The sequence below is a fragment of the Myiozetetes cayanensis genome, unplaced genomic scaffold (genome assembly GCF_022539395.1).
Source record: "Myiozetetes cayanensis isolate MyiCay16 unplaced genomic scaffold, myiCay2020 scf3, whole genome shotgun sequence".
Classification (NCBI taxonomy): Eukaryota; Metazoa; Chordata; class Aves; order Passeriformes; family Tyrannidae; genus Myiozetetes; species Myiozetetes cayanensis.
In genome coordinates this window covers 33,747,325-33,771,709 of record NW_026087521.1, presented here as the reverse complement: position 1 = coordinate 33,771,709, position 24,385 = coordinate 33,747,325, and the positions used below count along the sequence as shown (strand labels likewise).

General features: G+C 38.9%; 1 protein-coding gene across 2 annotated transcripts in view; it reads right to left on the bottom strand.

Annotated features, from left to right (window-relative positions):
- The window catches only part of MSRB3 (methionine sulfoxide reductase B3), an 84,681-nt gene that overhangs the window by 21,965 nt on the left and 38,331 nt on the right, over positions 1-24,385 (bottom strand). For both annotated transcript variants that reach the window (XM_050325368.1, XM_050325369.1), the window contains one exon: positions 16,319-16,347. In XM_050325368.1, coding sequence (XP_050181325.1) covers positions 16,319-16,347 — 29 coding nt within the window. The remainder of the gene's footprint in view (positions 1-16,318; positions 16,348-24,385) is intronic.

The window sequence follows — 24,385 nt, the reverse complement described above, 5'->3', positions numbered from 1 at the left end:
GCAGCAGAAACATCATCCACACCAACAGTCAGTGAGAATAGCTAAGCTGGAAAGTAGCTGCAAGTAGATTTTAATGAGATTTTAATTTGATTTAATGCTTTTTACATCCTATGTGTGCAGCTTCTCCTTGACAGCCCTCCCACTTTCTTTCTTCCTTTCATTATCTTTTTCTTATGCTACAGGAAATGCTTTTTTTTCACTTAAAAAGGCAAGAAACTGGATGTTTGCACTTCCTCTCAGGCAGTGTGTGCTTGGGAGTGTGAAGTCAAGGAACTGTAGCCTTGATTTGCCTTTGGAAGGAGCTGTACAGAGACTTTGTTTGAGAGACAAGTTTGTGGTTCACTCTTAAAGGAAAGCAGTACAGATGCTTTCACCAGAGAAGGCAAAATACAAAATCTTGACAAGGTATCAGTAGAATATCTTCCATTAAAAAAACCAGGATTTTAAACAAAAGGAACATGACACACTTTTTCATAGGATTGTCTTTCACCAAAACTCATTCAGTGCAGAACAGCCTGGTCAGGAGGTACCATGGGAGATGCATGAGAGGCTTCTGTTTTAAACAACTTCTAATATTTTGTATGCAAAGTGGAGAAGCTTTAGCAAGGCAGACTTACGGGGTGTCATGAGATGGTTGAAGCACTCCATCAGCTTCTTGCCCTTCTCTTGCCCCTGCTCTCAGTTGTCTTTGTCCTGTTGCTTCCTCACTGTTCACCAGCTCTGGTGCTTATCCATTTGTGAGGAGATAATTTAATTCACTAAACCAGAAGAAAATTATTCAACTTTTTTTCCTGGGCTAGCAAGCTCAATGGTTAACTGAGAGGTTAAACAGACACTGGAGGCAACACAAGGTAGAAGGGCAAGGAGTGAGTGCAAAGATGACTTACTGCGATATCCCTGAGAGATAAAAACTCTACTGTTAGAATAAGCTAAACCTGTGAACTCAGCATTGACACTACATCTTTGCACTAATATCACAGAAACAAGATTATAAGCTGCCCACACAAACAACAGATTTGACTAAAAGGCTGGTTGAGGTCAATGCCTTTGTAATTCAAATAAGCCTGTAATCCTTCAGCTCCAAAGATCTCCTCTGTCTCAGCATTACATAAAGCAAACTATGAGAATTTAGAACTGAAATTATCTGGGCTATATATTTTCACAACAAGCAGGTAGCACAGGATGCACTTTCCTGGAAAGGGACTAAAATGTACTGTACTTTTCATTCTTTGAGCATGCTGTGAGCACTGAAAAAAAACAGATCAGTCAAGAAAAGCTACAGTATGTCAGTTCCCAACCATGTCTTGGATATAACAAAATCTAACCTTTGACACCAAGCTACTCCAGTACTGATTCAACTCTATTCAACAAACTCAGACCCTTTTTTAAAGACTACATAACTCCCCACAGCTACAATCTCTGTTTACTTAAGTTCTGAGTGGTCAAATCGGATTTAGCAGCATCACAACAATGGAAGTTGCCGGAACAGAGAAAGACTAGAATGCCAGGGGTTGCTGCGTCTTCCCTCTCTACCTTTCAAATGTTCATCAGATTGCAACCAAAATAACACACATTCTAGCTGTGGAGCACTCAGCCTTAGCAAAAAAAGGTCTGTTTTCAGTTGCCTAAAAAGGACTGTTTTAAGCTCAGACCTCCACTGAAATGTAACAGGCATCTAGTACCCTGAATGGTTGGCAGTCAGACCAAAAAATCTCTCCGCTCCCTGACTTCTTCCTAGCTCTCCAGAAAGTGAGGCATACCTGTGGTTTTAAATGCTCATGCTGTGAATGTACCATTCCAGGTGTTCTCAATAGTATTCCTTCCAATAAAGCAACTAAAGAGGTAAAATGCCATCCAAATCTCTGCAGGAAGAGAATGAAGCCAACAGCACTGTCAGTGTCTGACTTGGTTCCCATGCCACAAGCAACAGCCCATCAAACAGCTCACTGAAAACCAAAACAAGCCTGGCAGCTTCAGACTTTAGAGCAAGAACTAGAGGACCTGAGGACCTCTGTCCCACATTCCAAAATGGACCTTAAAAACGTACTTCCCTCTCTTTCAGGTAGTTTAATGACCTGTACAGGACATCAGCTTCAGAGCCTCACCTTCACCCCGATTAAAATGGTTGCATATTTTGGCATGAAATATGATGGTGTTTCGTTTTCACAAAGCACCATCCTATTGACTTGCTGTATTTTTGAGGGAGGGAGCAGGGACGAGGAAGAATTCCTACTCTCTTGTATTCAAAGAAGCCCCAGTAGCAAAACTCCAATGTTTAATCTCTATTTTTCAGTGTCCAGTGCTGCTATCAATAGGTGTAATATTCGTTTCACACTGCTACTCTAACACATTTTTTAATCTACACCCTAAAAAATGTTAAGTCTAAAATACTTGCAGAACTGTGAATCGTTTTCTAGAAAGGCCTGAATCCCAGTGATCTCCCTTTGGAGAGAGCTGTGTGTGCAATGACTGATCATCTACTGTTGGTTTTCCCAGGGCTCACAGAGGGATTCAGCTGCATTGTACCGGGGCACCCCTGAAAAGAAAGGCTGTCACAGACAGATGACTGTGCAATCTAAGAAACCAACCTGTGGGTGCCAGTTAGTAAGCATCCATTAAATGGGGCCTGAGTTTTAAGCTGATGGCACTTTTAGGAATTTGTTTTTAGTTTCTTTCTACATAATAACATTGCCCTAAACCACAGTCTCTAGGTGTCTAGAAACTTTCTGAAAATTTCATAAAAAATTTTTACTGGAAAAATTAGAGAATTTGGATAAAATTCAAATAGTACAACTATTTTCCACTCTGCATTTTGCAAACATATAATGCAAGCATTTGTTTGAAAAGTTTCCTTTCCAATATCAATTTATTTAAAAAGTTCAGTTCAACACAAAGGAAAAAAAAACCAAAATCTTTTCCTTCTCTCTTTTCCTTCTTGACAACTTAAAGTAAACTTTCCTGGATACATGAGTCCCCAACCTTGTTTCCATATAAAGGTTTGGTTCCAAAATGAAAAATTCTGTTGTTCTCACAATTCTAGCTCTGGCTACCCCACCCTCTGGGACTGATATTAGCCTCCTCCATTTGAACATTTTACCTCTTTTTACAGGAAGAACATACAGCAAAGACTTTGAATCCATGCAAATACGTATACTGAGTGAGCAGAGCAAACAAAAATCTTATATGTAGCTTTATACTAGCATATCTTTCTACTATCTCTGTGTTTAACAATTTACTTTCCTATGCTCATCCTGTGAGACTATTTATCTCATTTATTTCCACTGATCTTTATTAGATCATTTAAATATTTGCATGGGCTTCAGTAAGTATCAGTTCGTTTACTGAGAGTGTAGCATTCTTCACTCTTGCTTTGAATGTTTTTTAAATACCTGCTGTAACTCTCTAATTTGCCATAATTCATTAGTTTTAAAACAGACTTGCACAAATAAGCCATAGCATTGAACTAATGAGATATGGGTGGTAAGTTTCTGTAAATACAGCCTGAATTTAATGTAGAATGTCTGCATAACTTAGATAATCTTATTTTTTACATTACAGTGAGGATGACAGTGCATGCCCTTCATCTCTTAATCTTCATGAATTTGATGAACATTCTGCCTTTTCTTTCAGCTTCTTTAACAAAGCATCTTTTTATTATTAAATAAGAAGTAACGTACTCCCATTCAAATGTTAAAGCAGAACTGCAGGCTAAAATACATTTGATTACTTAGGCATTTTAATGTTGCTGTCCACCTCCATCTGTGTAACGTTTAACCCTGGCACTGGCCAAGATGGTTTATAAAAATTAAAAAAAATATGCAAGAACTATTGGCAGAGGAACGAAAGAAATATACTGTTACTGCTAGTACAAATTATGAGAAACTCATTAAAGCTCGATCATTTTGTGGATAACTAGAAACATTCTCAGAGGCAAAGTGCCAGGGGAAATCTCATGAGTTTCAGCTTCTGAAGTTTCCCAATAACCCCCTTCACTGTGGGAAGAAGGATAGAGCGGGGAGGGGTGGACATAGTCTCTGTATAGACCATCCTGTCTTGATCTGATGAAGGAAGAACAGATCAGCTTAAGACCACGGGCATTTAGACGATCTGTGTCCTCACTCCCACCCAAATATGATCAAATTGCTTGCCATTCTGGGTGCCATACTAGCAGGCGCTCACATAAGTGACGACATGGGGCCCTGTCTTGGACTTGTGTATAGACGTCATAGGGGGGTGGGGAGGGGTTCAGATACTCACTCCCTCCTCCCAGAAACAGGAGCCCAGGAGGGAACATGTCCCACCAGGGAGTCTCAGTGGTGTGTTACATGTCCTGGCCAGGAGTAGGTCCTTTGGGAACAGACCTTCCTGGTGTGAGAGAGCAAAGGGGAACATGAAAGTTTATGTTAATGTATCATTAAAGAAATTACTTTTACAGAGACTAGAGCAAGGGAGTTAAGATTACAGTTCTGCTCTGTACACTTCTTTGCTTTTTTAGGAGTGGGACTTAGTTTTTGTATGGTCTGTAGCGTGATCCCTGGAACCAAAGGAGTGAAAGCAGCTGTGACATAGATTTCAGCATCGTACTGATCTTCGACAGTAAAATGCATCAGAGTTTAATCATACTGCCACAGTGATACAGATCCAGGAACATGTGGTCACTGTAGGGCAAGGGAAGAGTCTCTCACACACAGATAGTAAAGAAAATAGAATGATTTAAGAAGAGACCTCCTTTAATTTCCTTCTCCAGCAAAGCCAGTTAACAGGGTAAATGATGGCAAACATAAATTCAGTTTGCCACAGTCTAACACTAACTCATGACCTAAAGTCCAGTTCTGAGAGTCATTTTTTGATCAGGGGTTTCTTACTACACTTGAAAGCAGAGAGTGGTTTTATTTCAGTGAAATGCTGTATCTTCTTCTCTTGCCTTTTCAAGTTGTTTGAAGAGCCCTAGTGCCCTCAACATAGTGCTTAATGCAGCAGATCTTTTATTCACAAGCACATTTTTTTTGCCACTCTTCAACCAAAATATGCCTTAAACAGTTTCCAGATACTCTATCAGTGCTGACAATTGACATTTCAAATCCCACTCCTCTGTGAATCAATATTCCTGGGACTCCATTTAAATCCCTCCTAGTATCTGTGACAGGGAAAAAAATCACTGACTCAAAGGAAGATAATAGTATGGAAGTGAGTATATGAGCACTTTCAAAATCCATAAATCTTATGGGTAAACACTTTTTAAATGAGAATATAAACAGGAGAATTCTGTTCTCATGACCATCTCCTTGAAAAGTAAGAGGCAGAAACAGAATGCTTCTGTCTATAAATGTTAATCTTTTAAAAATACACCTTTCAGTGTTCATATCTACATTTATTGTGTCAGGAGTCCTTAACTTGGTTAGAGTGGTTAACAGAGAATAAAAAAGACTTTTGACTTTCCAAAAACTCAAGAATAGTGACATAAAATGAGCAAAATCTCTTCCTACTAAGCTTTTGGAAAAGTTCACATGCTTCCTGAAACATGCCAAAACCCAGTTTAATATTTGGGCCCTGACTGAAGCTGAATTGAGTATGTTTACAACCATTTTGATTCACTTGTTATCCTGAGGCCATCTCTCTTTAAGTGACATATTTCTCTTCCTCCCCATAAACAGATGAACCATGGTGAACATTCAATTTACAAAACATATTTTGTCAGCTTTTTCACATCTGACAATTCTTACTCATAATTCAAGAATAAGTGATAACAATTGCAGCAATTCTCTGGGGTAACAATAACTGAAACATAAGAAGATTTGGTTTTGTTTAAGAAAGGTAAGATAAGAAAAGGGATATGAAAATGCATACAAGGAGAAACAAAACTAAAATAACCATAACTAAACTCATTTTTTCCATAAATACACTCCAGACAAGCTCTATGTACAAGAGGTTTACTGACTCCAGCAGAACTTGAGAGCAATTGTGTAGTTCTCCTTTTAATTTTTTTTTTTCCACTACACCTCCACAGAAAGTGACTTGGGATCACATCCCCTCATCCTCAGACTCTCTGCACATCCATTACAGTGATAATCAATTCTGACTTTAACCATCAAAACTTCATGCCTAACTCTAAAGTTGATGGGCACTCAAAAGGATGAATCAGTGCACCCAGAAATAGACTTCTCCAGCAGAAGGGATGAACTCATCTGAGGATGTTTATCTCTTCCAACTGACTCAAGACGAAGGTCAGAGGGCTGTGTTAAGGTAGATAGCTACAGTTAGTTAAGATGATCCCCTAATACAGTGATATCCCTCCAAATGAAATGCTGCCATTTCTCCACAGACATAACAGGGACTGTGTGAAAGCCAGACACAGAGATAACCTGAAAAGGATATTATGCTTATGTTATCTGGCTTAAGACCTGATCATGATGTCCTTCCACACATAAAACTCAATGTGAATTGTGTCAAACTTGCAGACCTCATTGGTGTTTTGACTTAGGATTTAATTCTAAGCAGATGCCGGCTCACATCTACGGTGGCATGTGCAGTGGTATGACACAAACTTGTCTATCGTTACATCTTAAAGGCTGTGGTTGCCACTAAGTTAAGTCAACAAAAGACAAATTAATGTTCTTTGCTTCATACTCAGATCAACACTGTAAAGATTGTGATGGTGATCACTGAACATTCCAGTTTGATTAAAAGCAGCTTGCATTTTTCCCTTTACTTTTAGTACTACAAAACCTAAAATCAGTTTTCATAAAGAGACCAAAATGTGAAATAGTAAAAGCTGACAGATCTTTCATATGGTTTCTTAATGGTCATAAATTTATGGCACTGTATCAACGAAAAAAAAATATTAAATATTTTAATCTTTATTGAATCTTCTGTCATTAATAATTATCACTTAGCTAGTTTGTACAGTCTAAATTTTTTGAAAAAACAGATTTCTTCCAATTTCAACTAATACTCTATGATATCATTCTTATCATCTTGTACAAACAAGATGTTAAGTTTCTTTTTTTCTCTGACAAATCCAGAGGGAAGAAACAAAACCAGCTTGCACCTCTTTCTCACTCAAATTCATAACCCCACAAACCATGCTAATCAAAACAGATGTGCTGTTTTAAACAACATGCACGCAGCCACAACAGATACTGTGCTTAATGAGACATTGCCTAGAACCAAAACAGGAAAGCGCACTTTATGTTAAAGAGGAAATAATGAGAGAAAGAGAGGACACGTTGATCATAACCATCCTGTCCTGTTAAATTTATCAAGGCACACCTCAGTCATCCTCTTTGCCTGGTGTATGGCAGCAGCCTGTCCCGCAAATAAGCTGTCAAAGTCCAAAGAGGCATCTGATACACAGCGTGTGGGGGCTGCAGTGGGGCACCCACAGAATGCCACAGTCTCACCCCCTCCTTTGTCCCAGAAGCTGATGAGGCTGCCAGTGTGGTGCTTGTCCCAATGGCTTTACAATGAAGCTCAGTTCAGGTCACAGCAGTGCCAAGCACCTCCAGATTGTCACAAGTGATGTTATCACTGTCTTAAGGTGTTGCTGTTCTTACTGAAGGTGTGGACTCTTTCCAGAGTGGAAAGGGAAGCCAGGGTGGCTGAAGGAAAGCATCCTAAGGAATTCTTCTCCCTCAGCCAAACCCAGGGATTTGTGTTAGGTTACATTTAGTTTGGTTATGTTTGGTTTGGTTTGGTTTTACTGTGAAACTGGAAAGTGAACATGAAGCAGCTGCTAGACTCTCTGGATGAAAAAGTGGGACCATTCTTCAGCTGAGAAGACATGTTTTTCATTATCTTCCTCTGCTTTAATAAGGCATCATATGAATAGAAGAACTTCCCTCCTCAATATGAAGCCAAGTAGGAACTGGATTTTAGTATCCCACAAAGGCTACTAACCTTGCCACCTTGCACTCTGCTCCCTCCTCCTTTGACCTTGTCTGTTTTCAAGAAGGCAGAAAATAAAAGTGCTGTGAGAAACAAGGGATGTCCTTTTCATAGGACAACTGATGTAGTGATCTACCCAAAAAAGGGTTTAGGAACTAGTGAGTCAGCATTTGATTTCCCAGAACAGCCTTAGTCACTACACAAATGAAGAATGCGCCACAACCCAACCTCCTCAGCTTGCTTTTTGCCAGCCAAATAAAAGATGAAAAAATTTATTAGTCACCCAGAAAGAGAACAAGAATAATTTTCAATTGAGCGAGAGTGAATGAATGAAAAGGGAGTGGAAGTACTTAAGAACCTTTTGTTAATTTTACTGAAGGGTGCAGTGGAGACTCAACATGCATTTCTAGAATAAGCAAGGAATTTACTGATTCAGAGTGAATACAGGCATATTTGAGGGGAGATACAGCTTAAAATGAGTACTTTTTAAGGAGGAAAAAACAATTTGTCTTGAGAATGCCTTGCATTGTACCAAATACAGTCTATATTAACAAACGTCTTATAAGGATCTTTTCAGGGCATTATCTGATTTCACATCCCTTTCTCTTCAAAATCAATAGTATTTCCACCATAATGGAAAGCAACATAAAACTGATCCACAACAAGTCTAGAGCATCTTTAACTCTCATGGTCTGCAGAAGTGATCAGACTGCTTAGAATCTTGCAAGAGTCAAACTGATTTAATGAATGGGAATTGATCAGAACATTTAACATTCTCCAGGCCCTACTATGTCAAGTATCTTATATGAGGTTTTGGTTGGGGTTTTTTTTTCAGAAATTAATGCATGCATGAATGATACTATGGTAAACAGGTTCTCATCTCATTGATCAGAACATTAGTCTTCAAGAGCTTTTGGAAGTTTTATATTCTATAAATATTTTCTGTCCCATATACCTAAGTCCTTAGATCATATTTACATGTTATTTAAACTCTATTATTAATACATATTGGGTTTTAACAAACAAATTCAGGCCTTTATCTATAGCCACAGTCATGCATTCTGCTGAAGAAATCATGCTGTTCAATTAGGTGAGAAATTCTGGATCTGGGAAGACCATTTTCAAACCATTCTATTTCTTCTGCAGAGAACTGATACCCCTTTGACGCAAATTTTGTGGTGTGAGTAGGCCAAGAGAAATACTCTTAATTCACATGAACACATTTGCCATCCTGCCTTTTACACTGTTTTTCAGAGATTCTTTCTAACTCAACTTCATTTGCTTAACCTAGAAGAAGACACTTTGTAAAGGTCGCCCATGACGTGATTTATGGTGGACCTATGAGGTGATCACAAATGAAAAAGTGTTTCCACTGCTCTAGGTCTGGGACATGCTCAATAGCTGGAGACAACTCTTCCTCTGAAAATCCTTGCAAAGGATTTTGCAAAAAAACCCAAATTATAAAGGCAATGGACAGGAGCAAAAAAGTGTAGGAAAAAAGTACTTTGCCCAAGGTAACAGAGTTGTCAGATAATGCTGGAACGTGGTACAGAATCAGCAGATGTCCATACAACACTGAAAATAGGAATCAGCCATCCAAATTATGCCCAAACCTGCACATTCCAGCTACCTATATACACCCAAATGGATGACACTTCCTTCTGAAACAGAAGATAGTTGAGATGTGAAGTATTATTGTATCCTACCAAATTCTTCTTTCCTGGCACCATGCAGTGAGCTAAATAGTATCCTGCATTCCCATTCTGCAAAACCTCTGCAGAAGTATCTACATGATGCACAATGCCAGAACACTACACTTACAAACGAATTATAGTTCATTTTTCAAATTACAAAGCAGACAGGAAATTTTATCCCCTGATTCATGTTTTAAATGAATAGAGTAGTGATTAAGCAATGTAGCAATACAACTGACTTGAGCTGTACATGTGTAGGTAAGTTGCATTAGAGCTATATAACCATCTCAACAGGCCACAGCTGTGACCAGAAACTGCCCTTGTGGCTTCTCTTGCATGTGCTCCTTTTTTGGCTAATTCAACGGGACTATGGCAATGTTAATTATCAGAGTTAGTCTGTAATAGGGTTAATTTGACTGAATGAATTTTCATGTAAAAGGACCAGGAGAACTCTTTATGAAGTTTTTAAGAGTAGGATAATTCAATAGTATCACCAAAACTCTTCTGCTTTGTCCACTGAACAAGACTGCAGTGCAAGCAGCTCTTGGAAAATAATTAGGTAACCTAGTTCAGTAAAAAACTGCACAACAATTAACAGGTCTAAGCAAGACTTTTGTATTTATAAAAAGTCACCCATCCAGAACAGTAAGGTTGTTACACTGCTCAGTGTTGCTAACTGGAAAGAGCAATTTGCTGACTAACAATAGACCAAACCTATCTGAAGCAGCTATACTTAAAACTATTAAAAAATCCTCAACCAATCTGCTGTAGAGTTTGTAATTTAACTCAGATCCACAGTTACCAATTCCATGAATAAAACCATGATTTATATATTATTCATGTCTTCTGAGACTACTTTTACCAATTATTTCTTAAAGACAGCCTTTTTTAGGTATTTACAGTGAAAAAAAAATAGAAAATATTGTCTTCAGCAGTTAGAAAGAAGGGTAACATTTTTTCCTAAATAAGTCTGATGAAGTTGGTTATGTTAAATAAAATGGAAAACCTAAATACAAATATTTTCATTACAGGACCAATTTAAACACATTGTAAAATCCTTCTCACCGAGATCCTCAGAGCAAGGCAAGAAAGAAGCAGCAATGACTATTGAAGTATATGTATGACAAAAATAGAAAACTGTATTTGTCTTTGTTGGTATTACATTCCTGGGTCCACGAGCAAGGCCCTCTAATGCACAGTTCCTACCACATGCTGACAAGTGGTGTTTCGTGCTGCAGTGGCACTGGGATGTACCAGTGAGATGCCCCAGCCATCTAATACTCCAAGCCACATCACAGCATGGCCCTGAAAACATTCATCAGATGGTTCAGCTTGCACCTGACTCTAAATGCTCATCTTGCTGCTGAACAAATATGACAAGCCATGTGCTCCAGCCGTTGCATCCCCAACAATCCACTTGAAGAGTTGTTAATCCCAAGAACAAAATAGCACTGACAAGTAATGACAAGATAATCTGAGCTGCTGTTCTGTTTTTGCAGTAACTGCCTCCCACAATCTCTTTGTGCTAGCTCCTGCACCTTTTCAAGAATCCATGTGCTAGTGGTGGCAAGAGAGAAAGAAATTATTCCTCATAGTTGAAGGAGAACCTGGAGAGGTCATTTGCCTCATCCAAAAAGCTCTGGAGCGTTCCTGTTCTTCAGTATCTTAGTTTATTTTTCCACTTTTCCCTGTTACAGATTCTGTAAGTGATCTTTTAATATTTTTTAATCAGTAGCATGACTGTTGAGCTTGTCAATGTGGTTATGTTAAGAACACCAAATGTCACTTCTCTTCCCTGTTCCTGAAACTACTTAGCCTTACTAAGAAGAAACTAGGAACTGCTCTATCACAACCTAGGTGAAGAAGCTGATATCAATAAAATTTAGAAATTGATTTCTTAATCTGTATTTAGACCTTTGATGATTTAGATCCATGGATGATATTACTAAGTACCTTGCTGCTTCAGCAACCTAAGGTTTCAGGCAAGTTAAGTTTCTTTTGTGCTTCCCTAGTAGCAAGGGTCAGTGAAAGATACTTTCAAGATGCCTTTTGGTTTTCATTTCTCTCTTACTTGGGTGAAGAGTTCCTTATGCTTGTACTGATGACTTTCATACAATGGGACTGATGACAGGCTAAGGAAAATCAGGGCTGATAGAGTTTGGAAAGCCTATTGCTGAACATCTGGAAGTGTAGCCAAAAGGAATTTGTGAGAGGAAAACATCTGACCACCCCTAACCTTATAATTTTCTTGAACTATTCTCTAGCACCTGTGCTGAATCGTGTAGCCTTGCAAATCAGTGCATTGTATGAGCCACATTAAAGGAAAGATACCAATAAATACACAAATTGAGAAAGGAAAGGATGGGAATTTTGATGGGAATGGAGGTCTGGCAGCATTGTGCAGAGCTGAAGACATAGGGGTACACTCATTCTGGTGGAAAATACAATGTGGAGAGGAGAAATGACCTGCAGAGTCACTGGCTGACACTGTGAGTCCAGACAAGGTAGGCGAAGGAAATTCCAGGAACTGTCAGGGGCTCCTTGACTTGCTTTGTATTTGACTGCTGGGGCAGCAGGAATCCAACAAAAGCTGGTGTGTAGCTGTCCCTGAGGACAGCCTCTAGCTGCATGGGCAGCTATTATAGCTTAATTCCTGATACCCATTGGAATGTTTCCAAAATATTTACACAAACGGTCATATAAATTCACTAACATTATCTCTACATTTCATTTGGTATGTAGAAGCAGGAAGACAGAAGAACAGGCTTTGGAGATACATCTGTTTTTGTGAGAGAAGCGGGAAATTGGCAAAGCAAATGATGAACACAGCTGAAGACACTGTGTGTCCTTGGGCACTCCTCTTTCTTCAGTGCACAGATATGTTTCTACAGCATGGTGCTTGCCCAGCTGTCCCTTTATTGCACCCTGCACGCTCTGACTTCCTACATTCCATGGTCTGAGTGACACATATACAAAAAAGGCTCCACTGGAGTCCTTGTATATTGTCCATGAGTTTTCCCTTTCTTTTTAACGCAGAACAAAACTGATTTTTTTTTTTACACTTCATGATTTCACTGCCAACACTATCACTTGAATATCACATCTCACCTTCACAGTGACGTGCAGTATACAGAAAATATTACAGGAGATGCCCCAAGAAAACTCCAGCCCTCTCAGTAGGCAGTAGGAAATTCACCATTACCATTCCCTGGTGACCAGGGGGCATGCTGAGACACTTGACTGCATTTTGTATGATTATTTTTGCTATTGCTAAAGTGGGATTGACAGTGTTAAGCAACAGCTTTTGAGACCTACAAATACTTCCTGTCATGGAACTGCAACATGAAGACCTATTTTCCTCTAAATTAAAATAAACAAAACCTATTCATTATTCATCAAATGAATCCCAATAATATTCCAATATAATTCTTACATTCTTAAATTACAAAACTTCCTAACCGAGCACATAGCACAATAAGCAATTTAGACACAAACAAAATACTAATAATCAGAACAAAATTGTTTCAGCTGTGCTTTTTTTGTGGTTTACCTTGTTCCCTAGCAAATTTTAAGGAAAAAAATATTTTTCCTACAACCTTTTTCACTTTCAGGTACTTTGTTAGAAAAAAATCTGTTTTAAGTACCAGTAAAATTCATCATATTATGACAGAAAAGAAAAATTGTTTCATTTCATAAGATCTTCTAACAGCGTGAAGCTAACCCCATGGTCTCTGAGACAAATTCTGCGAGCTATAGACTTATAAAGAATCAGTAGAGAAAAAGATGTTTCTCAGATGGAACTGTTAGTCATGATATGAAGAATGTGTGTCCCCTGCAGATGTTATAGCTATTTGTATGATAAATCCTGATCATCGCTGTAGGAATTCTGCAGCCTTCTTTTAACTTAATGCTCAAGTTCAGATTAATCTTCTTTTGGCAATGTTTGCCTAATATTTCAGTGTTGAACATCATTTCCAGGGTTTGCAGTGAGCCTACTGGGCACTTTAAAAGCTGTATTTCTGACTTTGTATGCTTCAGAAAGACTTCTTTTAATTCTTCAATGCTTCACAAATATTTCTAGGAAAAAGAAGTATAATAAGCATTGATAACTGCTTAACAAGGGCACATCTAGATTTGCAAGTTAACTGGAATTAGCATTAGGTTTAATTTAGAGCATGCAACAGTTGCAGAACAGCTCCTTGGATAAAAAATATGCATTCTAGAATAAAATAACCTCATTCTCATGTTCAACACTTGAACCATTTCAAGTAACATAAGATAAATGAGAACAAAGCATGTTTGTTCCAGTTTGCGGGATCATTGCTTTACTCAGGAATGACAGTCTAGGGAATTCAAAATGAAATGAGGGATGTGAAAATACCTTAAGTTGTCTCCAAGGAACTCAAGGTTGTATAAATACAGAGTCATTGGTGTCAAATGGCAACAGCCCTTTTAAAACCAATGCTACATTTACACTCTTCAAAGGCCTGTGTAATACAGAATATGGTGCTACATAGGGCACTGCAGCCCCCATATGAAAGAAAGATGTTTTTTACGAGAATGCCATCACCAACGCATCCTTCCGCTCCCTGCCTACACCCTCCTGTTCACCCAGAGGCAGCAGGAGGTCTGGGCTTATTGTCTGCTTGTGGAAAGTAATAGCAAACTCTTTGGTGGGGAAACAAAACCATGTTGTTTTACTTGGATGATACATGTTGAGTTGACCTCAGTATCTCCACTTCTCCTCTGCTCTTACATATTGGGAACAGAAGCGAAACTCCATCTGACTATCACAAATAACTTCTCAGTGGAAGAACCGAGTGCTGTCCCTGTAAAGGGAAGGCTGCTGGACTTCTCACAAAGATGAGGGTTTTTTCAGCCTTGGCATTGCTGGCCATGAAATGCACATTGAAGTTATACAGTTTCTATGATTTCCTTTTTCTTAAAATGCCATTTTAATTGTGTGCTTACTCTGTTTTTTCTACTATTTTTTAACATCTACCCTTGGTTGTTGGCTGAGACTTGTGCCAAAAGATGCAGCACTGATGAGACTGAGGCATTAAACTTCAGTAATTCTCAGTCCTATGTACAGTATTTGGGGCATAATAAAATGGGACCAGGAGCTCTGGAACAGAGAGACCTGGTGACGTGTACTGAGCAGGCACTGCCATACCTGCAATAATGCCAAACTATGCCAAACTTCTATCACTACGCTGGGCTCCCTGGGAAACATCATACCCCTGCCTTCACTGCCAAGGGCAGGCAAAATAGGGCATCTAACAGGAGAACTGCTTCAAAAGAGAGAGTCAGAAAAGTGTAGCTTAATCCACAGGCATATTGAAGCTCTGCAGAGAGCATTTTCCACTCAACAGAAAAGTGAGATGTGACATTCTGTTCCACTCCCTAGTTTTGGTGACTGTACTAAAAAAAAGGGGATAATGACGGACAACGTGTGAGGCTATCCTCCATGTAATCCCTCCACGTTTTCTCATGAACCAAGAAGCAATCTTAGCATAGAGTTCATTCAAGCAGTGTTTAAAGCAGGTAACCTCAAACTCACAGACTAAAATCATAATAGAAGCAAGATGACTCAAGTATACAAGATGTAGGAATTAGCCATTTAAACGCTTCCTGCTGTAGATTTCACTCCCATATAGTTCTGAAGATAAAATCTAACATGGAAAGAAAAAGCAACATAATGCTTCACATTTTAAACCCAAATCATGGTATAACTGGGATAAAAGGAAATATGCTATTACATAAACACTCTGATTAATATATATTGTAAAATTCGTAACATTATAAGTAATTATAATCACTGCATTAAGCAAACCATATAGAAGATAACATTGGTCTAAAAACAAAACAGCCATAATAATATCAAGTTTCCTGTTTAAAACAGACTTTTTTCATCTTCCCAAAAATGTATTTTGAATGACCGTTTCAGGCAATGGACATTTATGCTAGTTTCAGGACAACAGCCTATTCTTAATTTGTTATTGTTTAACTCCATAAAAACACCCAGGAATAGTTAACTGAATAAATAAGTCTGGTATTAGGATCTCTGTTTCTTTCTTTCTCACAACTGTTCCCCTGTTTGCTGTCCTGTGTTTTTTGTCTTATTAGATTAATCACATTAATCTGTTAGACTGACCTTCACTTCTCTCCCAATCCCTACAACACATTACAATTCTTTAAAAAGACAACTTGAGAGAGACTGCCTTTTGGTAAATCTCCTCAACTGAGCTCTACAGACTGGTCTGGTATGTATTGTGTACATGCATCTGTCACGAAAATTTGATGACAAATCATCTGTTTCCTGACAGATAGGCTGCACTGACTTCAAATTCCCATGAAATGTCTTTGTCCACCAGGAAGAAAAACATTCTCCTCTATAGCAGGGATCATTCTCAAACTTCATTTCAATCCTCCATTTGCTTTAGTCTGTATTATCATTTATTTGTGTTATAATTCTTCTGGATCAATTTAAGCCTGTTGCAAGATACATCTTCCTGATCATCTTTTGGGAAAATGTAAAGAGACAGCAACTGATGAAAGGAATGAAAGTAAATGTTTCACAGTAATAATGCTGTTTTCAGAGGGTGAGAAATGAAGATCCTTTTTAAGACTGACCTACCCCAGTTTGTTTAAAACTAAACTGAACTTGAACTGATAAACTATTCTTTTGAGATTAACCTGAATAGTGTACATTCAGTAAAACACTGTAAATCTAAACATACCTGAATTGGAGTCAAACTTTGTTTCTGACCTGCAAAAGAAAATAAAAAGATCGTAAGTCACAAGAACTGCTTTATGCCATAAAAGCCATTTGTCAGACTGATTCCCCCAGCAAACATCATTTTTAACAAGACCAGTAACTAACTCTGTATATTAACGTTAAATGCATTCAAAGGCATTTGAACCCAAGTAATTAATATTATCTTTAATATTTTGCTATTTTCTACAATGTAGAGTTACAAAAAAAGATATTAGAAAAGTCAAATCACAGAATGAAGAAAATAAAAGTTTAAAACAGGATTAAATTCTATACTCTGAATCATAGTATACAGTTGTTTGTATGAAATAAATAGTTTTCATTCATTTTCATTTTTGAAAAGTCATTAAGAGGATTTAATTTATTCATGAGTGTTTCCAATTTATTTTTGAAGCAGATACTGTTTCATTAATGTCATATGTATTGTATCCAATGATCTGTACTTAATTGTACAACATCCTAGGAGGTTTTTGTTTGTGTGTGTCTTCAATTTACTCACTCTGCCCATAGGAGTAAGTGGTTTGATTTTCTTAAAAGTGGAAAGTGGGGGGTGGGAGAGAGGGAGAGAGGAAGGGAGCCAGACCTAAATTTTAACTTGTTTTAAAGTCTTTGCAAAAAGACAATGAAGTGTGCATTATGCACCATTAGCTTTGGTCATGCATTGCAGATTTTTCTTTCTCTAACAAGTAGTGTTTTCTTCTAAGGGTTTAGCACTTAGCAAATGAACCCTATAACCTGTATATTTAATAAAAGGAAGAAAAAATTAGCCCTTGTGGGAACATCATGTTTCAGATATCGGTTAATAATACTTGTAAATGTAGAAGCCTTTGAAGATCTCAATTCAACTGTGGGAAAACTTAAGTTGGGTAATTACTCAAGATGCTGCTGATGTGCTGTCAAGCAGAATTAACCCTGTGACTAGGTCTATCTTCACAATCTGCTACAAGACAGCATTGTCTATATTGAGCTCTCAAACCAATTAACGGGCATGTTCCAATCAGATTTATATCGCCCAGTAACAATCAGTTGTACACATGGTCATGGCTGTCACAGCAGGACACAAGGTCTGCCCAGCAGGAGACCTGTTAAAGCACGTTACGTTGGCAGCAAAATGCATTTCCCCAGATATTCTAAGGAGGAAGTGTAAGGTTGGATCCTTTTACATTGCATCAAGGAGGGGATTTATTTTGGGAAGTTACAGTCCTTCTTGTTTCAGAAAAAAATGACCAAAGCTCAAAAACTAATTGCAGATTTATTTTCTACTTTTATTTTATATGCTTGTACATGCAGGTACATGTAGATGTATTTTAAGTGTACTCTATATATTTTATATAACTGGCACTGTAATTCCATGCCACGATTTAGGCTACAGCAAAAAAAAATCAAATCAGTTATAATTTAAAAAATGAGCGAGTTCACACTATTAGTTGAACTCATTAGGAAGGAAACAGTTCTCTCCTCCCATCCTGCTCATTCGCCATCTTCCTCCAGTGCTCAGAGTATTTCATGTCTTAAATATAATTCTCATGAGATGGTACTTATAAAGTACCACCAAAAGCACTGAACAAAGAAAGTATGTTGGTGATGTGCCTTCACAAATACCACCTCCGGTAACTGCCCATGGCACCAGCCCATGCTCAGTTAATTCAGTTGGCATTTACACCCACCAGGATGATGTCTTCACCCTGTGAAAAACAGTAACCTGGGGGCAATTTCACTGAGTTCCAAGGAAAGCCATTCAGCCAGCGTTTTATTTACAGTATTCTCACTGTATCAGCAACACCTCACTACCTATATAGTCAGACACAACTTATGAATCTTACTCTCAGCTTCTGTTTATCTGTATGATTGACTTCTTGCTGCCTAAATTTGAGATACTTGGTATTAGCTGGTCAAACAAAGCTCTTGCTCCTCAGCTGCATGGCTTGGTAAGGACATATGCACTGCAATTTGCAGCATCAACAAACTGGCCCAGGGGCCAAGGTGGCAGAGAGTGCATGTGGAGGAGGGTCACAAGGGTCACTGGGCACTGTAACGAGTACCAAAGCTCCAAACAGTCATAAAGTACAACGAATCAGGAAACTGATATGGGGGTGATAAATGAATAGAACTTTGTCTGGCAACAGCAGAATAGCTATGAAAGAAAACACAACATGGGAGGTAGTACTGGGAGCCATTGAGAGCAGGAGGGTCACCTATGTTATGGTAATTGTTTCCCCTGGGGAAAACAATGCAAAATTTAGGACACAGTATTACAGAAACTGTTACAGATCTTAGAAAGACACAGGAAAAAAAATGAGGAAAATAATAAAGTGTCTTCGGCATAAGTAGCAGATGTGAGAGAAGCATTCTGCAAGAACACAGTCATTTTGACTCCTTGAAGGAATGACAAAGCTTCCAGCAATTTCAATGAAAGCAGCACTTTTTTTCTTAGATCTTCCACATCTTCGTCTTGAGAGTACATTAGACAAAGGTAGCAGAAAGTCGTTGCACGTAGATGTTAAAAATGTGCAACTAAAATATAGCCATTAAATAGGATAAGATTAAATACTGAAAGTACATTCCAAAGCAATGTTCTGCTACACACAAAAATATTCACTCTGGTTCCTTTATACGTTTAGAACTACATTAACTAGAAGGAAAACACTCCTAATTGTTTGTTATCACAGTACATACTCTGACACCCAACCTAAGCATCCTGCCAGACCAGATGCACCTTACGGTGCCAGGTCCTAGTTGTACAAATTGTCTTCTATCATTTATTACAGCCTTATAGGAGTATTCTGAAAGTCAGGCAATCACTCATAAATATCTTTGGAAATGAGTCTATAGGCATAAAGATATCAAGACGGTATTTATCCAGTGTATTTATAAGGGGTATTTCCAATTGTGATTGATATGGCTCAAATACACACAGCACATGGCAATACAAATGCCAAGTAGGCTCCACCACCAACACACCGTATGCAAGGAAATAGTGAACTACTGGAAAGGTTTAGCTAAGGACAAGGTGCTGCAATACTTTTAAAGATCCCAGAAATAATTAAGTCAAACACAAACAATAAAATATATGATCATCATTTTATCTGTACTGCAAAGAGTTGCAGGGTTTCAACCTGTTCCTTTAAAAAGGCATCATATATCAGATGCTCACACTGCCAGATACTGAGACAGAAATGGAGTAACGATAATCACCATGTGTTCCTATAGTGTGAGTTTTAAACTACTGCCTTCTTAAGTATGACTGAACTGCAGTTGTTCAGTGCCACATTGTGGCACAGTGTGACCACACACCCACAGCTGAAGCTAATGCAGATCTGCTGCTTGCCAGGGAAGCAGGCCTTTGGCAAGGAGAGAGGAAAAGAACTTACTGCAGAACATCTGCTGTTGCGTTACAACTGCGTTTCCTTTTACCCTTCATGATGAAGTATTTAACAGATTTATATAGGTTTTGCTGAAGGAACATGGAGAACAGCCTTTGAAAGTCCCGCAGTTCTCTCAGAAAGAACTCTGCAGTTCTAATCCTTTTGCTTTAACATGGAAGGAGTCATTTATTCCTCTCGGCTTTTTTACATCTTTGCATTAGCAGTTTTAAAGCAGGTTGTGCCTTTGCAAGGTTTTCCTTTAAGGATGCTAAACACTACATTGGTAGGGGCAGACATTCACAATACTACTCCTCTCTGGAAAGAATTTTGATGGAATAAAGGTCTGTCACAGTCATAAAGATGATAGATGCAGCTTTGGTAAATCTTCATTTTCATATTGGCCTGGGCAGTTTGCTGAAGAGACAATGATTTAGCAGGCTCCTGATGCAATCTAAGCTAACTGATGTGTGAGCAGAATACAATCATTCCTCTCTCTTCTATGTTTGCCCCCAATGGTACAGAAAATAGCAAATTGGAATATCAGTGTTCCTGGCTACAGCACTGCTAGCAAGCTAAAGAAGGCCAGGGAAAAAATGCTTAGTTGTGAGCATGTCCCTGGACACTGTGTTGGTCCATATCATGTTCAAAAGAACTAGTCTCTCCTAGAGACTAGCTGCAGGGGAGGCTCAAGCCAGGGACCATTCCCCACGAGCAGGATGAACTAGGACACTCTATTTCAAAGGAGAGCAATTTAGGCTAAAAACTCAAGCCACTTGCCACTTGCCTTTAGGGCCAGAGAAGAGGCTTTTGTCAATTTGATTTACAAGTATGGACACAGCCCTTCTGGAATCGTAAACCATTACTTGGAAGCAGTCACTGATCTTACTCATCAGTCCAACCTCCAAATAAAAAGTGAAGCTTCCAGAACCACCAATACACCCCCCCCCCAACAGTATTACAACGTAAAAATTAATACCTAATGTAACTATCTAGGAATTTCTGAGATTGGGAATTTCAGAAGTTCCCGAGCTTTAAGTATGGTGTAGTTCCTTGGGCAGCAGAAGGAGCGAAGCTGGGCTTGCTGCTGCGCTGTAGCCAGAGAACAGATCCTGTGGTGTCTCAGGCAGCAGAACTACTCCCAGGTACTTCCCAGAGCTGGACATTCCTAATGCCTCTCTATCTTCCACCCTCACATGGATCCTCTGTTATAACACAGTAATACATATTATTCACAATAATATTACTGCCTCCCTAAGATCGTGCTCTATGGGGAACTTGCCACTGGTTGCCGCAAGAGAGGAGCCCCGAAGAGGAGATCCAAGGACTGCCTGAAACAATCCCTCAGCCTTGGCCATATTGATCACCACCATTGGTCTACCCTGGCCTCCAATCGGGAGGCCTGGAGACACACCATCTATAACGCTGCTGCTGCTTTTGAGAACACACACAGGATCACTCTCGAGGAGAAAAGACAACGCAGAAAGAATCGCGTCTCGTCTGTATCACCTGGGGAGTCTTTCTGCTGTGCCTTCTGCAACCGGACTTGTCTATCTTGCATTGGCCTTTTTAGCCATCAGCGCGCTTGTAGCAAGCGTGGGCAGAGCCCTTCTCAAATCTTCGTTCGCGAAGCATAGCCATGATTATCTGCTATAATCTGATAATATACTTGAACTCTTGTTCAGGTCTCCCCTTAGAGAGGGCTTGAATGTGATCTCTCTCCTGATTATCTTATAGTTTTAAGAACTTAATATCTATGAGGTTTAAGAACTACTTCCCTGCCAAATTTGGCTAAAATTGGCAAGTAGATTAAATTATACAGTTTTATTATTAGGAAAGGACTGACACAAAGTCAGAATAATGCTGTACATCTTACTTCCTTAGGAAGCCTGCTCAGAGGAAAAAAGTTTGATTCACTGTTGATGGATGCTGTGACAATTTCTCTTCTGCATATTGATGAAAAATCAAATTCAAAAAGAACATTTTAACATCACAGAATTATTTAGATTGGAAAATATCTTTAAGATCATCAAGTCCAACCATTAACCTAGTGCTGTGAAGTCCACCACTAATCCGTGTTTCTAAGCACCACATCTACATGTCTTTTAAATACCTCCAGGACGGTGATGAGTAGTCTCTGGGTGAGTTCTGTCCAGAGTTTATTTAAAATGTGAGAGCTATAAACAGATAAATATAGAAATCTACAGCTTCTGTAGTCATAATCCATAACAATGTACCCTACCTGATTTTACTTGAGATACCTAAATGCACAAAGTCAAGCATAATGTTGGTGAAGACCAGCTGAAAATTAGTTCTTCCAAGCAGGGTGACTGATGAACAGTCAATATAAAATAGTGTGAATTTCAAACAAGGGAAATAACACCAGACTTAAAAGTGTACAAAGAATCCACTGAAATTTTACACTGAAAATAGCAATGAAATTCCTATCAGTGGAAATTATCTATACAGGCAATCATCCCCTGTACCAGCACTGGTAAGGCTGCATCTCCTGTGTTCAGTTTTGAGCCCCTTACTACAAGTAGGACATTGAGGTGCTGGAGCCCATCCAGAGAAGAGCAATGAAGCTGGTGAAGGATCTGGAGCATAAGTCTGATGGGGAGATGGGGATGTTTAGCCTGGAGAAAAGAAGGCTCAGGGGAGATCTTATCACTCTCTACAACCACCTGAAAGAAAGGTGTAGCCCGGTGGGTGTTGATCTCTTCTCCCAGGTAACAAGTGGCAGAATGAAAGGAAATGGCTTCAAGTTGCACCAGGGGAGGTTTAGATTGGACATTAGTAAAATTTCTCTATGGAAAGGGTTGCCAAGCACTGGAACAGACTGTCCAGGGAAATGGATAAGTCACCATCCCTCAAGATATTTAGAAGACATGTAGATGGGGCACTTAGAAACATGGTTTAGTGGTGGACTTGGCAGTGCTGGGTTAACTCCGTGATCCTTAAAGGTCTTTTCCAACCTAAACAATTCTGATTCCTAAACTGGTGAGAACCAAGTTACTTCAAACAAATGTTATTAAATAGAAGCTGCTGGTTTTGACAAAGTTTTTGAGGAATCTAAGAGTAAGTCAGGACAGATGAAGTTGCTCGAGTAGTTCTATTAGATCTTATTAGAGACATTACAGCAATGACTTCATATGGGCTCTCCTGGCCAGATAGCCAGTGCTGATTTGTCATTTGGCACACTCAAATGATAATCATTAAGAAGGCTTAAAGACCATTAACTAAGCACTCAGCACTGCAGCAAGGAAATTCCTTGTATTGATCTAGCCTAGTGACTGAAATCCTCCCTTGTGAAGGCAGGAGTGGTACAGTGTTAGTGGTACAATGTTAGTGGTACAATTATATTACCCAGCCATGCTTTCACTTTCTCATGATTGGATGGATGTCTGAGAGATGTTGAGAAGACCTGACACAGCTCAACAAAAATCAAATGAAAATACAGCATGAATAAGGCTGTTGCTATGTCTCCTAGCACATGTTCAGAAGAGCCAACACCATTACCAAGAATTCCTTCCAGGAAGCAATAAAGGCAGCAGTGGGTGATTTATGAAGACTTGGCAATTCAGTCCTTGGCCCTAAAAATTGGAAACTGACAGAACAATAATATTTCTTTTTTTAAATGGAAATCATTCTCCCAGGCTTCCCAATTCCCATCTATAACACATCTTTCTCACAGTCCTGCACATGGTAAAGAATATGACTATGGTTTGTTAAATATGGAATAGCTTGTCTCCTATGGCAATAGCATGAGTCATGGATTTCACTCAGGTCCATTCTAACCGTGGCTGTGGACAGAATGGTATTTTTGCACAATGTGCAAGAAAATGCTTGGAAAAATTAAAGCAATTGCCATTAGTTGCAATGTTGCAAATACATTTGGCCCTTAGAAAACACTGAGGATTTGGGTGACGTAGGTGGACCTCTGTGAACTCATACAGAAAAACACAACCTTGTGGCAGAGGCTGTCCAGCCATGATAAATGTGGCTCACAAAAAATTACCACAAGCAGGTATGGTTAATAAGTATGAGGGCTTTTTCTTTGGCTTATTAATTTTCTATTAGATCAATGTTGTGCACTGAAACATTCTCCAGCCACACTATGTGAGGTCCAGTGAAGAGGAAGCCATGAAAAAACACCCTAGTGAGAGGCGGGGGCAGCAGGGGTCCTTCTTTTAGCATAGGCCTACAGCTAGATTGGAGTAAGTGTAACACAAAACTACATAAGGGCTGGTTTGCTGAAAAGGAGGTCCTTGCGATTAGTTTATTGTCTTTCTCATTTATTGCTTTCTTTAGGGCAGCTGTACTGGGATGTAGGAGACTGTCTGGCGTGAAAGTTCAGAGATGGAATAATTAGATTCAATGGCATGATTATGGATTTTATGTGTGAGGTACCTTTGATTGTGGAAAAAGTTAAAGCATGTCCTCCATAAAGCTTGGGAGGTTTCTCATAACACTAGTACAAGTAGGTAGATGAAGAGATGTCAAATTCCTAGTTGTTTCTTTTATCTTTCCTGTGATAGAGACAGAGTTCTGTTTTAAAGACCTACCAAAAAACAAGTCTTTCATCTGTAGTGTAAAATTCATGTGTTCCCTGACCTTGTGTGTCACATGGTAATGAAACAACGTAAATCAGAAATGTTAAAAGTTGAAGT